This window comes from Solea solea, chromosome 5 (genome assembly GCF_958295425.1).
Source record: "Solea solea chromosome 5, fSolSol10.1, whole genome shotgun sequence".
Classification (NCBI taxonomy): Eukaryota; Metazoa; Chordata; class Actinopteri; order Pleuronectiformes; family Soleidae; genus Solea; species Solea solea.
This window is the reverse complement of record NC_081138.1, coordinates 1,357,925-1,379,066: the sequence shown is the minus strand read 5'-3', so window position 1 is coordinate 1,379,066 and position 21,142 is coordinate 1,357,925. Positions and strand designations below refer to the sequence as shown.

At 39.7% G+C, this 21,142-nt stretch overlaps 2 protein-coding genes across 3 annotated transcripts; one reads left to right on the top strand and one right to left on the bottom strand.

Annotated features, from left to right (window-relative positions):
* Positions 1-7,358: 7,358 nt before the first annotated feature.
* Positions 7,359-12,095, top strand: zgc:162592 (uncharacterized protein LOC561993 homolog). Its single transcript, XM_058629945.1, has 2 exons — positions 7,359-8,145; positions 10,792-12,095. Exons 1-2 carry the CDS (start codon positions 7,359-7,361, stop codon positions 11,082-11,084), a joined length of 1,080 nt encoding a protein of 359 aa, XP_058485928.1. The 3' UTR covers positions 11,085-12,095.
* A 3,911-nt stretch (positions 12,096-16,006) lies between these two features.
* On the bottom strand, positions 16,007-20,547 carry LOC131460103 (cytochrome b5). Of its 2 annotated transcripts, none has more exons than XM_058630403.1 (5): positions 20,061-20,547; positions 18,636-18,764; positions 18,042-18,068; positions 17,928-17,956; positions 16,007-17,119 (listed from the first exon to the last, which is right to left on the bottom strand). In XM_058630403.1, the coding sequence occupies exons 1-5, from the start codon at positions 20,247-20,249 to the stop codon at positions 17,038-17,040; spliced, it is 456 nt and encodes a 151-aa protein (XP_058486386.1). In that variant the 5' UTR covers positions 20,250-20,547; the 3' UTR covers positions 16,007-17,037. The 2 variants fall into 2 exon arrangements, with proteins under 2 accessions (XP_058486386.1, XP_058486385.1); XM_058630402.1 differs by having other exon boundaries at positions 17,928-17,959; positions 20,061-20,544.
* Between the last annotated feature and the right edge of the window lie 595 nt (positions 20,548-21,142).

Below are 21,142 nucleotides of genomic sequence, written 5' to 3'. Positions count from 1 at the left end.
TTTATAGGCTTTTCAAAATATAGACAAGTCAACAGGTCAACATTATCCTCTCTATAGTGTTTAATGATGGAATATTTATAAAGCTTGTTTACTGCATTATTGTTATTTGTTTATTCATGTAGTTATTCATATTTACAGACTTAACAATCCTGAAAACGTGGGTTCATCTCCAACAATTACCAGGGAAATGTCTAAAATCTCAATATTTAACAGAGGAGTCTGGTGTAAGACGGTGACAGACGGAGATGGAGGAAGTACTGAACAAATAGTTTAAGTGAACTGATTCTAATGATTCAGTTAGACTGAGAATAACTGCTTTACAAGTCACTAATCACTCGTTTGTTTGTGTGTGCGTGTGTGTGTGTATGTAGTGGAAAACCAACCAAACTGTGCCGAGCTGGGACCATATAGGTGGAATGATAACAGTAATAAGAATTATCATCATCACTATCATCTTCATCATCTTGGCAAGGGTGTAACACACCTCTCGCCCCAATGATTGGTCCAGGTCGTCATGTGAACATCAAAAAAGAGCGAGATGAAGGATGGATGAGGATAATAGTAACATGAGGATAATAGTAAAAGTAATAGACGTGGTAATTGTGATCATAAAGCTATGCTGTCAAGTCTGGAATCAGGGAAACCTGCAAAAGAAGAACAGAGAGAAGAGAGGAAGAGCACAAACATGTTGTGTTTTATTTATTCATTAGTCTTTTAGTGTTTGGATATTCCTCATTGCCGATTGCAAATCTTCAAATCCCTTATTCTCACTTTCTCATTTCTGGTTCTTCTGCTCCTCCCTCACTCAATCACTCAATCACTCACTCATCTTGTACCACATGAGGGTCGCAGGGGTCGCTGGTGCCGATCCCAGCTGACATGGGGCGAAAGGCGGGGTCACCCCCATGACAGGTCACACCAGTCCATCACAGGGAGGAAACCCACGCACACACAGGAAGAACATGTGAACTGCATGTAGAAAGACTCGGATCCGACCTGGTCGTGAACCTGGTCTTCTGCTACATTTGTGAAATGTTTTAATTCAAGTTTTTATCCTGCGAAACACTTTGAGTGACATTACTTTGCTTTATAAATATGTCTGATAAATGCAGTGATTGATTGACTCCCTTTCATTTATGAATTAATGTCGTTTAAATCTGATACAATGCTTTAATACGTGATGGACAGTGCTGCCAAAGTGGCATCTTCTGTCTTCAACTGATCACTTCTTCAATGTCCAGCCAGCGTTTTTTTAGAGACATATTAAAGAATCCAAGCTCCAATTCTGTGAAAGCTCTTATATATGAAGCTGAAATTCTAGCTGCAGTGATATTTTTGGACTGGACAGAGAAGCAGAAGCTCAGTGTAACATGGGTCAGAATGTGCTGCTTAAATTACCCAGGATTCTTATTTATTTGTTTTTGTGCCTGTTTCTCTGTCAATCTCTGAGAAAAGCTTGTTTTAATTGACTGGACTTAATCAATAAACTCCTGCTGTTGTCTTCACGCCTCCGTCTCATTTCTGACATTTTCTTTTCCCAGATGTGTCTGTAAAAAAAAAGGGAAAAGAAATCTCATCCACACTATTCCTATTTTCAACAAAAAAAAACCTTAACTACTGTGTCGAAGTGACTTTTTTAGATTAGCACATTTGTTAGAGGAATGGGAGGATTATGCAGCGGCAGAGACATGTGAATATTAGTTATTCTATCTGAATAGGTTTCATAAATAGCTCTACTCTTTAAGATTATGCAGTGTATGGATGTGTATGCAAGTGCACACACTGTATTTACCCCACTGCACTTATCTGTGCGCAGAGCATGAGGTGGTCTGCTTTATTGTGTGAGGACGTTTCTTAGACTCCACTTTAATAACATCCAACCTGGCAGGTTGGTGTTGTGCGCTCTGGCAGATCCTTGTTATCTGTTTGACAGTCTGTCAGGACAAACATCAAGTTTCCACACAATGGCCCATTAAGCCTCCTCGCTATACTATCTCTCTTAAACATCATGGATCAACCCTCACTGGAAGAATTAGATAGTGTTGCTGCCCACACACACACACACACACACACACATGCATACATAGACGGATCAAATCAATGGCTGCCTTCCTCCACATCAGGAGATACTGTGCAGTAGGTGGCCGATGCAGGAGTCTGCCCACTCACAGGATATTCATTTGCACGCATGTTTTAAATTCATCCTCTCTGTATCTCACTCGTGTTCACAGCGACTGCATTCACACATGCACCTCTGAGCCAGAGCTGCCTGTGTGTGCACGCACCCACACACACACACACACACACACACATGTGGAGCCAACACAGAAACACACACACATGCTGTCACATAAACACCTGATGGTTTGAGCTGCACTGATATTCTGTAAAAGCAGCAGGATTTATGAATGAAGCGCGCCTGCGGGAAAACAAACGCACCTTTTTCCTCTTTTTCTTTCCTGTTTTTAATGTGACTGTACACATTACTGAGTGCTTCAAAGCTAATTGGTTGTGAGACTCGTTATAGTCTCGGGTTGAGTTCCATTTTAAAGCTAATGGATCAAAACTGCCAAATGTTATGGGAAGAAATGAAAGGATTTGTATTGAAAGTAATAGAAAAATGACACTTGTACTTTGTTTTTATATCATTTTTGCACTTGTACTCTTCTACTCCTCTGTGGGTATAACTGTGTAAACTCACATTATTAAAGTAAGAGGAAGCAGCAAATAAATGACCGTGTATGAGTCATTATCTAACTTTAGCCTCCTGATGCATATTTTTTAAAAACCATTGTGATAAATCTATTCTTATCCCGTGTTTATGTCGTTTATGTCGTTTGTGATCAACGTTGTTATATTTGACATTTTCTGTGCACGTAATTGTAAGTGCTGAGATTTTAGCGTTGAGATGAATATGCATTCAGATTCAGGATGTTTTTAACAATTGCTAACCTTGCATGACATTTTTCTTAATATCTCTACTAAAAGCATTTCTTGCATTGGTCTGTGTTACTGTGCGGTTTCATTCAAACCCAGAGAGTCTATTCTGTGAAGTTAGTGATCTACACCCTCACAGTTCCAGTTTATTGACTCTGTGAGAATCTGAGCAACGTCTGTCGAGGTTTGCTTTCTTTAGCTTCCTTTTCTTATCTCTAGTTTTAAGCCCCACGTCAAATCCAACAGTTGAGCTTATTTCAGCACTGATTGATTATCTCAATTTGCATTTGCCAGTGAATTTCACCGAGCTGATGCACGGCCATGCATCACCCAGAGAGGAGTCAACCTCTCCTCTGATTGGCTGACCGACCTGAGAGAGAGAGAGAGAGAGAGAGAGAGAGAGAGAGAGAAGTGTGAGAGATGCTGTAAACCTACATTTATAAGGTTTGTGGTATAAAATAATAAATGACCACAAAGGAAGTTCCTGCAATTTCACATAATGAACTCGTCTCCTTTTCCTTATATTTGGAGGTTTTATACTCGTATACTTGTATTGTAAAATATAAAACACACTAAAAGTCCACTAAAACACAGGGATAGTGTAAAACATGGGGCTTTTACAATTACATTTTCTAACACAGGGTATTTGCATTTAATTTCCTTATAAGAGCAGACAAAAGTATAAGGCATTAATACTTGAGTATAATATGTGACTTATATGTGACTCTGGTGCTTCCACATCCTTTTCCTCCCAAGACAGAATCAGGTGAGAAGCATGCACTTGAATGTGCAGTGAAGATGGAGAACAAATGGGGGAGGGGAGCTGATAATATTAACCTCAGAGCCTGAGTCCATCCCCTCCTCCTCCTCCTCCTCCTCCTCCTCCAGGCTCCGTGTTAGACGTCACTGAGAGAAATTTGCTCATTAGATCTGTGAGAAACATATATCAAACGTGGATAGCTGTCACTTTTCCTCTGGGGGATCTGAGTGTGGAAGCAGAACACAACTCTTGGTGTCATGTAGTGTGTATACATGTATATTTACAGTCTCTGTGTGCTGAAAACCTTCTATAGAAAAACTTTCTCCCATCACAAGCAAACAGCTGCTGCATTAAAACATTAACGCTGTTAGCAGTGGATTGTTTTGATTGATGAAAGTTAATTACATCTGATTTCTGTGTCAAACATGTGAATATACATATTTTCTGTGCAACATAAAACCACTTTAATCTTTCTGGTGAGATATATGTCCAATTAATTTCCATATAGGCGACTGAAGGATACAAATCTTCTTCATCTTATTAAAATAAGACAGTAGATTATAAATCATGGAGGGAATCTGTGTCCGTGGGGTGACTGTGAGTGTTTGTGTGTGCTCTTTCATAGACTGACTGTCACACAGAAGAATGACTCTGAAACAGGTGGTGAGTTGACTTGAAAAAGTTAGTGACAATCTCTCCTTCCATTGTCTTTGCCCTTGTGTCATGTTTGGGCCGGTTTCACTCAGCAATGCAGAGGAAACACTTAGACTTGTCAGGGAAACAGGAGCCGACACCGATGCTTTGAGATTGTTGAAATTGGATGGTGAACGGTTGTGATGGATGTCGTGCTGACAGCACGGACGTCTTCTGCGGGGCCTTTTTTTGGTCGTGATGAATTGGTGACTGACTCGTTGTTATTGCTGCCGATGAAACCTGCCAAACGTGCGTGTTGTGAATTGTGAATGCAGTCTCAGGTGACATCTTTGTTCACTTCCGTCATCTACTGCACCAATAAGACACATTTAACATTTAGTCATAAAAATAGGTAACAATGTTTCTGCTCTACAGGAGGATATTCTGTCCTTCAAAGTTCCTGTCACATTAATGAAGTGTGGGACTTGGATACATTGATTTCTCAAACGCACGCGCTGTTGAAGCCACACCTTTATTAACACATGTTAGTGAGGTCACATTAATGCATGCCGTGACAATCATGAAAGGCTGAAACTGTCACATTAACTAAAATAATGAAGCCACATGTGCTTCAGCTTCTTGAATTGTAACATTTTTTACTGAATCATGGTTTTATCCAGCACAAACAAGCACTAATTACTGTTATATGTAAAGAAAATAATGACTATATTGACACAGAAGCGTGCCTAGATGTCACCTTGATGAATACATTGAGAATATTTTGTGTTCTGACCAGTGCTCACGTGCCGTAATCTTGTTTCTCCCTCGTTTGTGGAGAAGAGACCTGACCCTGTTTCTCTGATGCTGGTGACTGGGTGTTAACAATGCCACTGAAATATAGCGTGTCACATATCAAACTCACTTTACTGGGGCAACGTTGCCAACTCCTCGATCTGTCCTGACCTTAGACAAATCACTTCCTGTGTGCAGTGCAGGAATGATCCCCGGGCGACTGCTTCACTGAAAACTGATATAAAGATTGTCAGAGGCTTAAAGCTGCAGTAAACAATGTAACATTTAAACCACTTTTCCACCTATGGTCCCAGAGTACCTGCTCAACGTGGGCGGAGTCACCACTGCACGGCTGCATGAAACTAACTGAATCATTAGAATCATTCACACAGTCACTGGACTGATGTACATGTGGAATTGTTTTCTCTTTTGAGAGAATTGACGCAGTTCTGATGTAAATATAAAAGAGTCACTGATTCAGACAATCAAGTAAGAATCATTATTCTATCTTCAGTTTCTACTAAATGAAAGTCATTTCACCGAGATTTCACACAATGGATTTTTTATTAAGAACTAATCTGTTTATATTTCAAAGTTACAAACAACAGTTTTAAGTCATATATGAGTAAGAAAGGTAACAATGTTGCTCACTTCCTTTGCATTGGGGGAATTCCAACCTTTCTCATTATGGCTGTAAGTGAAATACTTCCTGGTCACATGACTCAGTCAGGAAGTGGATTCCACTCTTACGCCGTTTCTCAATACTCAAGTAAGCAAGTATGTACTTGCGTACTTGGGAAGTATATACTTGAGAAGTACGCTGGGAGTATATACTTGCCAAGTACGGGAGTACACAAGTATGTGGTTGTTTCTCAATACTCAAGTACGCAAGTATGTATGTATTGTTCTGCTGTTTGAATGGTGGCTGGCGCCAAGTGCTGCAGCCTCATTACCGCCACCTACAGTGTTGATAAATGAACATATGAAATACTTTTAATAAATGCATATATATGTTGTTATTATTTTTACATTTTAAATATTTAACTTCATTTATTAATGTATTTCTATTAAAATATACAATACAAATAATACAATGTGGAAAATAGATATATTACAGCATTGTAGAGTAGTATATATGTATATATATGTATGTATGACATATATGTACGTGTACAAATATATACTACTCTACATACTATACTATACATATCTAATATTTACATATTATATTTAAATATAAATCTCGACTTTAATATAAATCTAACATTCAAAGTTAAAATAAATAAAACATTAATAATATACAAACCTTCAAACTGTCAGGTCAAAACGTTTCCATTAAAAACAAAATAACACGTCAACAACAAATATATGGATCACACCGAGCATCTAATGACAGCGACGTCTGAGCCAGCGGATCATTTCATCAGGACAGGCCGAGGTAACGCTGCTCTGTGCCGGGCACAGTGAGCGCCGAGCGCCCGCAGAGGCGGAGCTGATCACCTCCGACAAACGTCACTGCCAAACTATAAATACGTCATATCTTCATACACAAACCACATGTTTGAATTCTATATGACTAATTTCTCGCCTCAAATGATGTTAAAACTTTGTTCCGGGACACAGAAAAATATTTATTTCAGATTTATATTTCTATTATCTGCTGCTATGCTCCGCCGAAATGTATTCTGGGATACATGGCCATCGCAAGTACGCTTAAGTCACCTCCGATGCATACTTGGTAAAAATGGGCGGAGCGAGAACATTTCCGGGTTTGAGAACCGTCCTCGCTGTTCGCTTACTTGAGAATTGGAACAGCACTTGGACTGAGGCTGATGACGTTTTCACAAGTACGGGAGTACGCAAGTACGCTCAAGTACGCACAAGTATGGATATTGAGAAACGGCCTTAGGTTTAGGATATTTTATGACGTTTTAAAATAGTTTAAAATCTATTTATACGCATATGCATTGTATAATAAAAGACTGTGACATTAATACAATATGAATGAAATAAACAGTGTTTGGTTTGTGTGTGTGTGTGTGTGTGTGTGTGTGTGCAGCACTAATTGCAGCAGGTGTGTTGCTGATGAGGTCGTAGGTCGAGGCCAGTGTAAGTAGCTTCCGCGCTGACCTCCTCACGTTTGTTCTCCAGCGCGTGTTTAATGTAACAATGTTGCCCTCGTGTGATTTGTGATGAGACTTTGAAGAGAAACAAACAAACAAACAAACAAACAAACATGCACACAGCAGCAGTGAACCTCTCAGCCTCAGCTGTGGACCCGGACCCGGACCCGGACTCCCTGCACCGCTCCGTCAAAGTGAGCATCATAATCACTCTGGGTGTGATGATCACTGTGGGGAACGTGGCGGTTCTCCTGGTCATCACCTCCTCCGTGGCTGGCTGGTCCAGGAGCTCGCGGTACTTCCTGCTCTCTCTCACTGGTGCGGACTCTGCGTTCGGGCTGCTCGTCATGCCCTTGAATCTGTGGGTGAGTTTGCTGAAGGACTACACTGCAGGGCCAGATGTTCTCTGTCATGTCGTGGCCTTTTGCAACGCCACCATTTACTCCACCTGCATGTACACTCTGGCTACGATCAGCCTGGAGAGGTACATCGCAGTGTTTTACCCTCTGCAGTACTCCTCTCTGATGACCAGGAGAAGGACCCTCCTGCTGATTGCCTTTGCCTGGTGCTTCCCTCCCTGTTTACTGTCGCCAATATCGTTCCCAGATGGCATCATCGAGGTCCACTTCTCCACCGCGTCACTGGTCTGCAACCCGTCCTACTCCACCAATGTGGGCTACTCTCTGAGTCTGACGTGTCTCATCTTTTTCCCCTGCTCCGTCATCATGACCTTTGCCAACCTGAGAGTGTGGTGCGCTGCCAAGAGGCAGAGACTCAAACTGCGCCAGTACGACTGCGCGCGCCGCAGCAGACACAATGTGGCGTCCAGGGTGCTCGTGCCAGTCATGGCAGCCTACTACACCTGCTGGACCCCCTGCATGGCAGCTATGATCTACAATGGTGAGTGGACCTGACAGACAACATGACACATTACAGCAACATCAGTCAATAACATGTCATGATCTTCTTAAAATCATCATCTAAAAGAGGATAAAATCATAAAATATCCATGAAAAGGTCCCGCCAATGAGCCCATGATGAAAATAGTACAACCTTTATTTCACTAGGTAAACATTAGAACAAGCAGGGCAAGCTTAAGACTCATAAAACATCAACAATATTCTTATAATCATCCAAAAAGAGGATAAAATACGCCATAAATAACCTATTTCACCTGCTGGACACCATTCATGATCAACTAAACACATTAAAAATATTCTTGGTAAACAAATATTTAACAATTTAGTTCTGACCAAGACAGACGGCAGAATGACAATTTACAGAGTGATTTACAGTCATAAAATATCCAAAGGTCCTACACAGAGGGTTTGGATGAAGTCTGTGTCCTGAGCATTTGTTTTTGTGCCGCTGACGTAATCCTACAACCTTTTATGTGAATGAGTTACTGACATAACATCCTATTTAACTTGATGCCTCCTTGTAAGATGTGCCAAACGTGTGGCCCCTGTGTTCCGGCTCATTGTCAGCGCTGAGTGATCACACTGCAGTGTGAGTGTGGAGTAGACTGAACATCTCCCACGTTCTTCAGAGTTAAATTCTAAGCGTCCAGTGAGAGCAGCTCTCTAACATGAAGCAGATGGAGCAGCAGAGTGGAACGCCTTATTCCCCATCTCACTGCACACTTTTGTTATGTTGAACAGAAATAAATCCTGGAGGAAAAGTCTGTCTTTCCCCACCACTGTTAAACAGAATATACAATAAACCTAAGATGGCCGTTTAGATAAAAACACAGTGTTCAGTGTTTTTATGGTGATACACAAAATAAGCATTCATCAGATTAAGAAACAAAGAGTAGGCTACTCTGATTTTGTACACAAATGTTTGGGTTATACTTTTCACAGCAGTAAATGTTATGTAGTCAGTTAAAATCAGCCTTTGCAGTGTCACATGTAAAGAATATGAGAATAGAAACTGAGGTGATTATAATGATCAGAATCATTTCTTCTGCAGAAAAAGGTCAATAGTCGGATTCTTGGTGTCAAACTGACAAACTTTTCTTTATGCAAATGATGATCCTGACACACAAATACTCATTTAAAAGCATTGATCTTTACACTTAAAGATCTTCATACTGTGTGCAACAGTGTGGTCAGCTCAGATACATCTGGAGAACGGTGTATTTTTGCTATATAAACTATAACTTATCCTGTTTATGTAGCTGCATGTGACTGCTGTGAAACAGATTAAAGAAAAACTGCTCGTGCAACACATTTATGATATTTGTGACCATGTTTTTTAATTACACGCAGTTTTACAGTGAAAGCTGCTGATGTGGATCCAAATGTACTGCGTCACAGCTGATTAGGCATATGTACAAGATGACATGTGATCACTTATGGACTTAAATGGAACATTGGTCACATTTCTGCTTTCAAGAGAACTCAAACATAGGTTGGGGATTGTCGGTGTCTCACATTAAATCTGATTTATTTCTACTTTTTAGAGAAAACCATTCATAAATTTAAGCTAAGATTGTATTGAGAGAAATAACTGTCAAAAGTTATTTATGCACTGCCAGGCATGAATACACTGATTCACGACCTTTGACCCCCGCCGCCGCTGTGTTTACAACAACTCAGTGCCGTCTTGATGTCAGGAATAAAAGTGAGGTCGCGTTTGAATATTTTTTTAGTTGAAATTTTAAATTTCTCTCACAAACGTGTGGTTTAAAAATCACCAGAATGTTCAGAGTGCTGCTGCTGCTGCTGCCGCCGCTGCTGCTGCTGCTGTATCAACACTCTAAAGCGGTTGCTTCTACGCCACTAAATCATTCAGTCAATTTTATGCTTTTATATTTGGTCTATAAATTTCAAGTTGATGGTTTCACACCATTGCCCTCGGGGAAAATCGTGTGTGTGTTTTATTATTGGCTGATGACATGTTCAGCTATAATTTTTATAGATGTATTAATTTATACAAATCCTCAAAGGTGAATGTATTTATTTCATTTGCAGTATGTAATTTCTGCCACTAGGGGTCTCTCAATGAAGACAGTAAGAAAAGGTGAGCCACAAGAATGGTGCAGCCATGAAGAATGAGGCTGAGTTAGCTAAAGGAATACTTCACTGATTAGCATTTAGCTTCGTATTATTAGAATCAGGGAAGTATTTTTGAAAAATTGTGCTTCCTAACCTCAGTTTCCATTTCTTTGTGACACGTGGTCCAAGCCGTGGTCCGAGGCTTGAAACCAAGTGCTAATTCCGCACTTTTTAGACCCACTCGTATAGAGGGACGTAACAAAGAAAAGAATGATGATATTTCTCCACTCACCTGAGGTTGGGAAGCACAGTTTTTCAAGAATACTACCTCTATTCTCGTGATACAAAGCTAAAAGTTTTCCTTTTCAAGTGTGAGATTTCAAGCCGGAATTCTGGACATCACTTGGTGTGTGCTAGGTTCTGTTGCCATGGTGATGTAGCCACAATACAAGAGAAATATTACACAAGTCAACATATGTGGTGTTGCTGTCCTGCATGACGTGGACACCTGTCTTACACTTCCCTCCCCATGGTTCCCGCCCCGCAGCAGTCTCGGGCAGCAGCGTGCCAGAGTGGATAGAGTTTGTGGTGGTGTGGCTGCCGACCTCCAACGGCTTCCTCAACTGCATCTTCTACTTCTGGATAAACCGCAGCTTCCGCAGAAAGTTCCACCTCGTCCTGCAGAGGCTGACCTTTGCCCTTTGCCCCAAACTGGCCGACACGTTCGAATGCTGCAACGCTTCGAAAACCCAGTTTGTGTCGGTTCTGGACAACAACAACGCGGTCCATGGACGCTCCTCCAGCGTATCGTCCACATGCACCCTGCTGTCTTTAGCTTAGGATGTCTGAACTGGGATCCACTAAAACTGGGTAATTGAAACATTCTTAAGTAAGACATGGAGTAATAAATCATTTTGCAATGTAAAAAAGGTTGATCTTAAGACTATAATGGGAGGTATTTGTAAAAGTCACTGTACAGTTCAATTTGAGTCATATTAATGTTTGTATAAAATTCCTTTTTTTATTTTTTATCAATTTTCCATCTCAGAATAGTGTTCAGTTGACAAGAACACTTCATTTATAATTTATTTGGATTATCCTTGGTTGTTTTACTCACGCACACAGTGTTAACTGTCAGAGACGACCTCTTAAAACACCTTTTTAGTTATTTTATAGTTGGCCATCCATCCACCTCGTCTGGGCTCCAGTAAGATCCGTCATTATTCTGCGTACAGCTATAAAACCAGGCTTTTAATCGTGTCAGCTATTAGCATATTTAGACTTTTCGCTCAGTCAACACATTTCACTTCAAACAAACTGATATTTAGACCTTTTATCTGCCGGAGACATTTGCTGTCTGATTACAAGCACTTTGAAGGGTCTGCCACACCTTCAATTTAAACTGTGTTGAAGGCCTTGGCATACAACAGCTGGGAGACGTTAACCTTTAAGTCCCATCATTTCACCGTATGCAAGGAGAGAAAAGTAATTAAGCAGCCACACTATGAAAGGTCAACATATTTGTGCGCCATGGAGACAACGTGGAACTTCTGAGGTTGTTTATTTAGGGATGTGAAGCTCAGGGTCTTCCTTTCACTTTTGTCTTCTACAACATGGATTTAATTTGTTAATAATAACAATAATAATAATAATAATAATAATATACATGTCTGCTTCGTTTGTCAGGGTGCAGGTGGATTTAAAAGCAAAAGTTGGAGTTTAATCTTCCAAAAAAGTTCAGAAGAAACAGAAATTCCAAACAGTTTTATGAGAGTTATTTTAACTTTTCTGTTGCTGCTTGGTTCCAAACGCTTGCCTTCAGTGTGATCAGTGTGTTCTGCACCTGATGATGATGATGATGATTATTATTATTGTTGTGATAATGAACGACACGAGGAAAGTGGAAATATGTGTATGTCATTTGTTGTGTTTCTAAATTCCTGTGATAAAATAATGTATGATATTGTATTGGGTTATGGATCTATGAAATAAAGCGTTATGCATTTGAATTGTGTTGTCCTTTAGTTCAAAATATACAAATATCTCAATCAAAATAAACGTGTTATTGTTGCAATTATGGAATTGAGAACAGTATTTATTCATCAGAAATGATCTGTAGGTCTTAAATGTTCTGCTCCGTGTGGTTTTACTGTGAATGCTGAGAATCTCAAACCTGATGTTTGATGCAAATATTATTTGATATCTGTTTATCTTATGATAAATGACGTTTTCATGGCTGGAAATGGAAGTGGGAAAAGTACAAGCATCTAATCACCTCCACCACCGAGGATAGTATTTTTTTTTAGTTGTGTTTGTCCGTTTGTGTGTGAGCAGCAGAAGCCGACAGATGGACGAATTTAAATTCAATTTCCCGGGGATCTGTAGGTTATGGCAGAAGGAGGGCGTTGGTAGGTTTTGGTGGTGATCTGAATGCAGATTCAGGGTAATCTTGCAAGACTAGGAAGCTCAAAATGTCAGTATTACTCTGAAAAATATGATGATGTCGTGTGGTCGACATCCAGGTCTTAGTTCATAGCGACACTGTGGGAAACTGATCGGCCTTGGCAGAAGTTACTTCCAGTTCAAGAGTGTCTTTCTGAGGTAGAAACTACACGTAGTTTCCATCTTTTATTCTAAAACAATCAAATCCACGTTTAGATCATCTATCATGTGGTCATAACAAACTAGCACAGTTTACATTTCCAACGGACCAATTTATTATATTGTAAAAGTCTCTTTTAATTCTAAATATACTGAGGATCATTTAATAATGGTTTTCTAACGAGTGGCCGTGTTTGACGTGTGTGTAACGAGGTGAAAACTAAACCTCTATCTCTAAGTTGGTGTCCAAGAGTGAAACATTTGACATGCTGGCTTTTGATTTATGTTTGCACTCTAGTTCATATTTGATGAATTGCCTCATGAATAATTTGAATTGGATATGTTAATTAGTCCCTACCAGTGCCACGTTAGATGATAGGTTAAGTCAAGGGAATAACGTTAAAGAACATTATTGAAAATAATGACGGGAGGATGCTTCTGCATAATGGATGAATTCACTTTGTCACTTTGTGTGCCAGGTGTTGATCCTGCAGAAGAATGAATAAATGAGTCATTTTTTTTATAAGGCTATTTTATTAATTCAATATTCATTCAAAGACCATGGAATATGTGTGTGAGAGTAAAATCAATCCGTGTGTGTTCTGTTTGGAGTGGTGAGGGTTCGGCGACTGCAAAGCAAAGCTGCAAAATCCACTTAGGATTCCCTCTACACACAGGAAAATGAGACACCTTGAGTTTATTCCTGCTGCATCCACACACACGGGTTCCTGCAGCCGTTTGAGATTTTCACTGAGCTGGTCTCCCAGGACTGTGGAGTGCTGTGCATTAGCAGTCTCAGCTCTCTGTGAGGATGGCTGCGGTTAGAAATAAGTGACTCCGTCATGGTGAATGATGGCTGTGTGATGACTTGATATACTCCCAAAGATACACGCTGTCTCGTCACAGTTCATTGTTCTGTCTGGTCATAATTGACATGGATGTAGAATTTGGCCGGTGGATAGAATCCTCTTTTATTCAGAGAGCTGCTTTTTATAAAATATCATTTCATATTTCCCCAAACTAAGCGGATTCATTTGGAATAAAACAGTCCACACATGTTGCAGATTTGGTTTTTGGTCATTGTGTAATGCCTTTGCCTGGCATTTGTGTCAGCGTGGTGGTGTTTATCGCGTTTGCATGAAAACCTGGAGATAAACTGCTCTGAATTCTGTGATGATTACATTAGAGTGGGTGCAGCAGTCAGATTAGACATTTTAAATAGCCCTTTCTTTTTTTTTCTTCCTTTTTCTGGATGAGACCACGTTTAACAGCTGACATGAACCGTGTGATATGGTTACAGTGCCATCTTGTGTTCAAACTCAGTATTTTGTACCAAAAGGACCATTATCAATATAATCATAGTAATTATTATACCACATTGTAATTACTATGTGGTGGTGTTGCATAAATATGCATTTTTTTTTATTTAGAAAAATAATATTGCTCCATGTTATTTATTGATAAATACCACACACTGATCAGGGCTGAATGATCTGGGGGATGACGGATTATTTAAATTCAGGTCAATATTAACAGTGTTATAGATTGAAAATGTGTTGGATTCTAATGTATATGTATTTCATCTTTTTAAAGTGGCAGAACATAGGGAAATTAAAACTACAACGATTTCACATAGATTTCAATTTGAAAATTGTTGAGCTCTTGTACTGATGTACATTTAACAAACCTAATGCAATGAGCTAAACTAAACTAAAACAATCAATTGATGTGACAAGACGGCATCTGGTTCTTGTTTGTCCCATCTGACAATAAAGGATTAATCAGTGAGTGTTGATCTGAGCTTTCTGGAGTTTTCGAGTCATGGGCACTTTGTACTGTGATGGCTCTTGTGGAGGTTGCAGATGGAGAGGCTTTAATTTCCATCTCTGCTTCCTGCTTCTCTCCACAGGGAAAAAGCCGAGGAGAGCAGGCATATGCACAACTCAAGTGTTGTTCAGTTTGTGCCAGCGCTGCACGATAAAATGCTTACCAAAGAAAACATTATCCACATTTTAGTCCTTATATGGAATTACACTTTTATCAAAGGACATGTTGTGATGATAACTGACTTTTTGTGAAATACAGCATGAGTTGATGAGTCTGCAGTGTTAGGGTGCGAGGCAGTGTTTGAATCCCACTGTTAATGGAGCTCATGGTGTTTGATCGTCAACATTCATCACATTCACGAGTGAGAAATAAACCCAGCGATTCCATTTTTCATGTGTGTATTCCTTTCAAATCAGCACAGCTCTGACATACACCACTATCCATTAGATGAGATCATGAATTTTTCATACAATGGTGAACATGTGCCAACGCTTTCATTTGTGTCATTATTTAAGAATAACATGCAATAACTCAGTGATGGTGAACACTGTGGACACAAAGTGCTCCGCTCTCTACAGCCGCCTCACCTGACGCTGCAGTGCAGAGTATGTGAGTGCCAGAGTCTTTAAGACGTCCGTTGAAATGGACCTGTGAGATGACTCAACACCCAGTGCTGTCAAACAGGCTGCACCCCCACCATTTGGCCTTTAAATGTGTGGTTGTGAGGTCAGACTTTTATCTTGACAGTGCTTCAGGGTATTTGTCTAACTCTGTCTGTCTTTGCCAAGAAATCTTCTTCCCCATACTTTTTATAGTGTATTCTGCCCATGATTTGCAGACAACCTTCGAAAAACGACAGCCATGTTTAAATCATATGAAATATTTCCAAACTGAGGTCACACGGTGGAGTAGTGGCTTGAAAAGTCCTGGTTTCGCGCCCTGGTCCGACTGATGGCAGTGCTGTCTGTGCTTCCCACAGTCCAAAAACATGCAGAGGTTAATTGGACACTAAATTGACCGTTGGTGTGAGTGAGAGAGTGAAAGGCTGCTCGTCTCTGTGCGTTGGTCCAGGATGTACGCTGCAGTCCTGCGACCCTCATGTGGACGATAAAGCAGTAGACGATGAATTTTCAAAGTGTAAATGACACTTAAACATTTAGTGTTTGCTCAATAAGGTTTTATTGCTCATTTACTTATTATTTCAACTAAATAACTATGCTATGGCTTGTACTTGTGCGACAACTGCCTCAGCCTTGGACTGATTAATCAAATCTTCATCCAGAACTGTGATGAATAGCTAGTATAGAAATATCTTGCACGGTATATGACGTCACTTGCATTTGAAATATTGATTTTATTCAAAACATTCAAGGACAGACAATGGCAGAGAGATTACAAGATGAAATGACAGATTTCAGAAGTGCTATGCAAAACATATTCAATGTTGAAAAGTTGTTTTTTAAAAGGCTGAATAACTAAAATATGTTAAATATGTGCAGTAACCAACAGTGACTTGAAAACGTACATCTGTGTGACTTAAGAACATCTGGAAAGGCTAAAGAAGAAAAGACAGCAAGTCTTTGTTCAGCATAATTCACCAAAACACTCGATGTAGATGCAAAATAAAGACAGTTGTAGAAAAACATCAGCTGAATAGTAGAAAGTGACGAAACTTTAAAACAGGACAATCAAATATATAATTTTCCTCAGTCAAGGGTACTTACTACATGCTAATATATCTGTATAACATATTAGATTCATTTATATCTATGGATTATGGATTTTGAATGCTTACAAATTCCTAGAAAGTTTTAAGATTGAGTCAGAGAAAGTTATTCTATGTAAAAATCACTTTTAATTAAAAAGAAGCAAATGTTTGACGTTACATTAACATAATTGGAGAGGTTTTGCAATTACAACCAAATGATAAATGTGATGAAGCATTTGTGAACTAAGGAGTGGATGAGCTTCGATAGCTTTTATACGTCTCACTTTATTGAAGCCGAAGAAAATGCATATGGGTGTAATAATGTAGTGTATTTGTTAGCTGTTACACACGTGTATCAAGGCTGTTGAGCAGAGAAATAGGAAACCACCGACAACCAAACGGAATCCAACGCATATGAAAGAGAATATATTAACAGTAATGACAACATGCATAGAGACAAAGTGAAGAAAGACAATTCATCACTCTCTGACCAACGATGATACACACTTTGTATTTTATCAATGTGTGTCCCTGCATATGTAGTCGCACAAGATGCAGACACTTCACATTTGATGCATTTAGTGTGAGGAGGTTTTGGTCAAACATTTCAAGTCCTCCAGATGAAAAATAATCAGATGAAAAAGAGAAGAGCAGCACTCAGGAGGACACGTAGTAGCGATACATGATACCAACAACCGCTGCAGCGATGGCAGGTATCAACCAGGTGCTCCACGAGGGGCTGGGAAAACATCAATGTGAAATGAATTTAAAACAAAAAAGATCAGACAAGGATATGAAGCACATACAGCTCATTTGGTTATTTAATAACAACAGTAAATCAAGCTACAACTAATTATGCAATTTAACTGGACTACTGTCTTTGTCCCAGTACACAAGCACTACTATTTAAAGTGTGTCTGCCTCCTCTACACTAGCAGCTGATAACCTCCTAATATAGAGACACGGGGAAGTTTCATAAAAGTTCATACACATACTGATAATCCTTTGCATTCTAATCCTGTTTGTGTTCTTTTCCAGAAGCATTTTAAGCTGCCAAGTTTACTTTGTTCAGGACTTCCTCCAGTACTGTTCAACAACTTTGACAAATAATACATTTGCATGACTTAGTTATTTTTTATTTAAAGTGTTATGAACACAGCCAGATAATGCAGGGAGTCAAATTACTACTGCATGTAAATCACAAGTCTGACGCGGTCTGGACACTCTGTGCTTGCACCACATCTCACACCCAACAACAGTGACAAACATGGCGGATTGATGAGGAAAAGACCAGGAAAGACGCTTGACGTGCTAATGACTAGCTGCAAGCTGAACTAAAAACTGCCTGATACCAATACGTCACCAATTCTACCACTGGCACGCAAAGTATTCTGGGATATGAATGGCCACAAAGAATGGATGGGCAACATTTGTAACCATTTTGACAACATCCGGTTGACAAATGCAAATCTAGAGGATCCGGCCCATAGATTGGGACGCACTGAATCTAATGAGTCTGACATATGATGGTTAAGACGCTGACTCACCCGGACTCTGAATCTGTCATATCTACCTCCTGCTGCAAAAAAGAGCAAAACAAAACAAAATCAGACATTCAATGATAAAAAGGGAGAGAGTAGAAACAGACAATGAAGGCTTACCTTTGTATTGTTCTTTGTCCTGTCATCCTGCCAAGAAATTAAATCAATTAGATGTTTCTCCTCATGTGATGGTTGACACTCATGAACAAGAAATGAAGTCTGTTTTTCAGGCAGTGACAATCTACATTTAATCAGATGCAACTAAATGTCTTTAAGGTGGAACTGTCACACGTCATGATCACTGTCACATGACTATCATCCCTGTCCCAAGTGTGATGCTGCAAATTTCATTCAGCATTTGTCAAAAAACAGTATCAGTGATTATCTCAAAATCAGCAATTCCTTTGAATACACTTGAAAAATATGATTTCAGTGGTTTGTGTAGAAACCAGTCCAAGTCCCATGTGATATCTGTATGCTAATAATTATTCAAATTCCAAATGAATGACCATATATGGTCCCATCTTGTGACTTCAAACTTACAGTGCAAATAAATGTCACCACATTCTTGACCGTTCCAGTGACACTGATCAGTTATCCTGCTTCATTTGGTTAGATTATAGTGGTGATGACTGGTTGACATTTAACTCTATAAATAGGTGTCGCCATTGGCTGCTCCAGGCAGGAAACCACGACCATATCATTTCTTCTCACCATATGAAGCTCTCCGATGTAGTACTGCAGGAGCATCTCCCGTGCATCTGTGGAATGACCTACGTCCTCAAAGCTTTCTGTGGCGTCTGCACCGGCCTGCTCCAGCAAAACCTCCTCTCCTCCTGGATGCTGAAATCACATATACATTACATTACATGTCATTTAGCAGACACTTTTATCCAAAGCGACTTACAATGGAATTGACAATCAGCCAGGGGTGGAGTCGAACTTGCGACCACGATGTCTTTCACGCACAGGGTACCGGTCTTAACCACTGAGCCACTACCCCCCCATATATAAATATAAATCATGTAAACCAAGATATATTTGCTTATGTACAGCAAGTTGCACACACTCTGGGTATTTGGCAGTTCTTCAGTATTTTGTTTTTATGGTACTTCTTTTCTACACATTTTATCCACTAAAACTCTAACAATAACATGCTTGGGAGCATGGATGATTTGCATGTATTATTTGGATGGACTGAAAGTGCAAATAGTCATGTTAAACATTTAGAGTTTTGTGGAGACTGGTCTATATGGACGACGGAGGAATCAGTGATATCAGCCAATAGTATACATGTTGCCCAAATGTATTTTATTTTCTTCCTCAACCTGCTTACTTGAACGTTAAGTCCAAATATTATTTAATAACATAGAGATAGTCCATCTTTCCAAACTACATTTCCTGCACTGCAGTACACATATACTAAATACCTAAAACAAATAAACTGTCTAACTTTTAAAAACAAAGCTTTATTGTACATTTATCAAGTTACTGAGAACAAAAATTTACATAATTGGCAAATTAAAACATATTTGACTGATGCAGTTATTCAGGAAAATAACCTGCCTGATTATTATGCCTAATCGTTTAATCCGCTTACCTCTAGATTTTGTTAGATATCAATATCAAGTGTGGTTCTGTGCTCCTGACTACAACACCATCTCTAAACATGGCATATTTAGCCATAAGGCACCTGGAAATACAACTGCAATGTTACAGGATAATCCTGTCACACATATTCAGAGTGAGGGATTATGCAATCCTCCTGACGACAACATGTTTGTGTTGTAAGAGCATTTATGACCCTTGAACCCACTACTATGTGCTGCTTATCAAACAACTGTTGAACCATGAGACAAGATCTATGTTTCTGGTTGGTCTAAAGTTACTGCAGGTAACTATTATCTAACGTAATTACAAAGTCAACAACTTAACTACTATTTTATAACAACTCTGACGTATGCATCGCTTTACATTAGGGTCATTTCACCCAGAGATTATTTCAGTTGATGACCGCAGGCGTCACAACTCCAGGAAGTAGTCGCTGAGGAGATGAGGTAACTGATGGTTGACAGCCAAACACTGGTCGTTATGCGCGTATGAAAAGTGAAATAAAGTGTAAATCTGGGGTTTTCTTACCTCTTCAAGGAAACTTGTGATGTCGTAGACTTTGTCGTGGACGATGAGCCACGCGTCTTTGCACATGTTGTGCACTCGTATTTCTTCTAACGTGTAATATTTGACATCACTCTCTATGGTTTCACTGTTGGCGTTAATGGCAGACCCGATGCATGTGTTAATGTTGTTGTCGTTAATTTCTTCGCCCATTGTTACGATGACGCGAGCAGACCTGTCAACACGGAGCAGCTAGCTACAGTTAGCTTCTGTTAGCCACGGCTGGGTGGTATTATGCTAGCTGCCAAGAGATCGGTTTCCGATGTGTTCGAACGAAGCTAGCGGCGGCAAAAGAGCAGCACTCCTGCTAATAACGCTGCGATTAACACGCCACAGAAGTGCTCTACGCGGTTATGTTACGAAATAAGTAACGGCGTAAAACCACTCGAGCCGGTACATCAGCCGACTTGTGAAACTAACCAATGGCGTGTGCGTTATCAAACCAGGAAGTGGAAATGCGTCAGCTGACCAATGAAAATGTAGATTTCGGAACGCTGACCAATCAGAGTCGACCACTTGATGATCAGCAGACGTGTTGTCAGTGCCCTTTCGAGTTCGTCTTCTTGTGGGTTTCGGCCTGCACTCAGAACTAGAGCTGCAACTATTATTTTCATAATCGATTAATCTGTCGATTATTTTCGCGAATAATCGAGTAATCGTGCACAAAACGTCAGAAAACGTTAAAAAAAAGTTGATCCGTTTTTGTCAAACCTGGAAATATAGAGGTTCGCTAATGTCTTTTTTTTTAAACAATCGGAAATCTTGTTTTAATAATGAAAAAAAGATTCAAACCGATTAATTATCAAAAAAGTTGACGATTAATTTAATAATCGATTAATCAAGTAATTGTTTCAGCTCTATTCAGAACCTCAGAACCTGGCTGTGGAGGCTGCTTCACTGAAGCCTCTCACATTTTCCCTACAACACAGCTGATACAGTCAAAGACTTTCCCAACCAAGGACATAACATGACCTGTATGTAGGCCAATAGGATATTTATCACAGTGTGTTTTTCTTTGGATAATTCAAATGCATTGCAATGATTTT

What these genes read in the sequence shown, in the direction of transcription:
- LOC131460103 (XM_058630402.1), bottom strand. Translation starts at nt 20,249, where the DNA reads ATGGGCGAAGAAATTAACGACAACAACATTAACACATGCATCGGGTCT. An exon ending in TCACAAGTTTCCTTGAAGAG is followed by an intron (nt 18,765 to 20,060) that starts GTAAGAAAACCC and finishes ATGTGATTTCAG; the next exon opens with CATCCAGGAGGAGAGGAGGT. An exon ending in ACATCGGAGAGCTTCATATG is followed by an intron (nt 18,069 to 18,635) that starts GTGAGAAGAAAT and finishes ATTTCTTGGCAG; the next exon opens with GATGACAGGACAAAGAACAA.
- zgc:162592 (XM_058629945.1), top strand. Translation starts at nt 7,359, where the DNA reads ATGCACACAGCAGCAGTGAACCTCTCAGCCTCAGCTGTGGACCCGGAC. An exon ending in GGCAGCTATGATCTACAATG is followed by an intron (nt 8,146 to 10,791) that starts GTGAGTGGACCT and finishes CCCGCCCCGCAG; the next exon opens with CAGTCTCGGGCAGCAGCGTG.